Below are 1,593 nucleotides of genomic sequence, written 5' to 3'. Positions count from 1 at the left end.
CCGTGTACACGGATTCACGGTACCTTCATTCACGTGTACCCGTGTATCCGTGTATGTATGTGACACGTGTACACGTGTAGTCGTGTATGTGAACGTGTACACATGTAGTCGTGTATGTGACACGTGAATCTTAAAACACGTATCGTAAGTTCTACTCCGGACAGCAGTTTGTTCAGTTCCTCGTCGTTACAGATGGCTAACTGCAAGTGGCGCGGGATTATCCTAGTCTTTTTGTTGTCCCTGGCTGCGTTTCCAGCCAACTCGAGGACTTCAGCCGCCAGATATTCCATGACGGCGGCGAGATAGACCGGCGCACCGGCGCCGACGCGCTCAGCGTAGTTGCCTTTCCTCAGATCTATACCTAAAATTTAAAAAAGTCATAAAAATCCACCGGTGACGGGTATGTCGGTGGCGCGCCGATGTTAGCAGAAAAAATACAAATACTTACGTTTTCTAATGGTAGAATGGTGGCATCGGGTACGTCGGCTGCGCACACGTCGGCTGCGAGTACGCCGGCTGCGAGTACGCCGGCTGCGAGTACGCCGGCTGCGAGTACGTCGGCTGCGAGTACGCCGGCTGCGAGTACGTCGGCTGCGAGTACGGTGTCGGGTACACCGCTGTCGCGTACGCCGGTGTCGGGTACACCGGTGTTGCGTACGTCGGCGGCGGCGGCGGCGGCATCGGGTACACCGGTGGTGGCGGCGGCGGCGGGTACGCCGGTGTAAGAAACGACGTGGTATAATACGTGAATGTGTAAGACGTAAAGATACTTTAACGTGAGAGTATGACGCAATCGCTATTTCGCTAGATCGAGCAACGTTCCGCTCTTCTTCGCTCGTCGTTACTTAGTGAGTTCCCCGAAAACCGCCAGCGGGGGAAGGGAGGATTCCCTCTCCCACTACGCGCGCCCATCCATGTATTCCTCCGCGCAGGCCGACAGCGCCAGGATCTGGTAACGCGCCTCTTTTAAGGATGCCGAGTCGTAATTTCCTCACATTCGGCCGTCCTGTTTTGGTGTCTGCCCTCAGACATCCCGTAGAGTTGGTCCCCTCGTTCGTATGGTGCCTCTAGCTGCTTGCGGATCCTCACCATCTCCACGCCCGTTCCACGTTGTCGTCCTGTACAAGGATCAGTAATCGGCCTGGTCGGACATTATCGTCGGCCAGGGTTGATTCGTTCCAACCGCGTCAGCCCATGCTCTCGTACCGGTTAGAATCAACCCGTCGTAACCGGCCCAGGTCGATCTCGTCCGCCAGCCGAGGCAAGTGCGTACTAACTGGCTCGGATCAGTTCCGTTGGACTGACCGAGTTCAGTGCGTATTAACTGGCTCCGATCAACTCCGTTGAGCTAACCGAGTTCAATGCGTATTAACTGGCTCCGATCAACTCCGTTGAGCTGACCGAGTTCAATGCGTATTAACTGGCTCCGATCAACTCCGTTGAGCTGACCGAGTTCAATGCGTATTAACTGGCTCTGATCAACTCCGTTGAGCTAACCGAGTTCAATGCGTATTAACTGGCTCCGATCAACTCCGTTGAGCCTGACCGAGTTCAATGCGTATTAACTGGCTCCGATCAACTCCGTTGAGCTGA

The 1,593-nt window shown here is 54.9% G+C and overlaps 1 protein-coding gene across 1 annotated transcript; it reads right to left on the bottom strand.

Moving 5' to 3' along the window:
* Positions 1-39: 39 nt before the first annotated feature.
* Positions 40-1,092, bottom strand: LOC105557569 (protein piccolo-like; the record flags this gene model as incomplete). Its single annotated transcript, XM_012004834.1, has 3 exons — positions 977-1,092; positions 495-769; positions 40-361 (listed from the first exon to the last, which is right to left on the bottom strand). Coding segments are annotated over exons 1-3 (713 nt in total), but the record flags the coding sequence as incomplete, so codon positions are not given.
* Positions 1,093-1,593: the final 501 nt, after the last annotated feature.

The sequence above is a fragment of the Vollenhovia emeryi genome, unplaced genomic scaffold (assembly GCF_000949405.1).
Source record: "Vollenhovia emeryi isolate VEMERY1.0 unplaced genomic scaffold, V.emery_V1.0 DF947834.1, whole genome shotgun sequence".
In the NCBI taxonomy this organism is placed as follows: Eukaryota; Metazoa; Arthropoda; class Insecta; order Hymenoptera; family Formicidae; genus Vollenhovia; species Vollenhovia emeryi.
The sequence above is the reverse complement of the archived record's forward strand: the minus strand, read 5'-3'. Positions and strand labels throughout refer to the sequence as shown.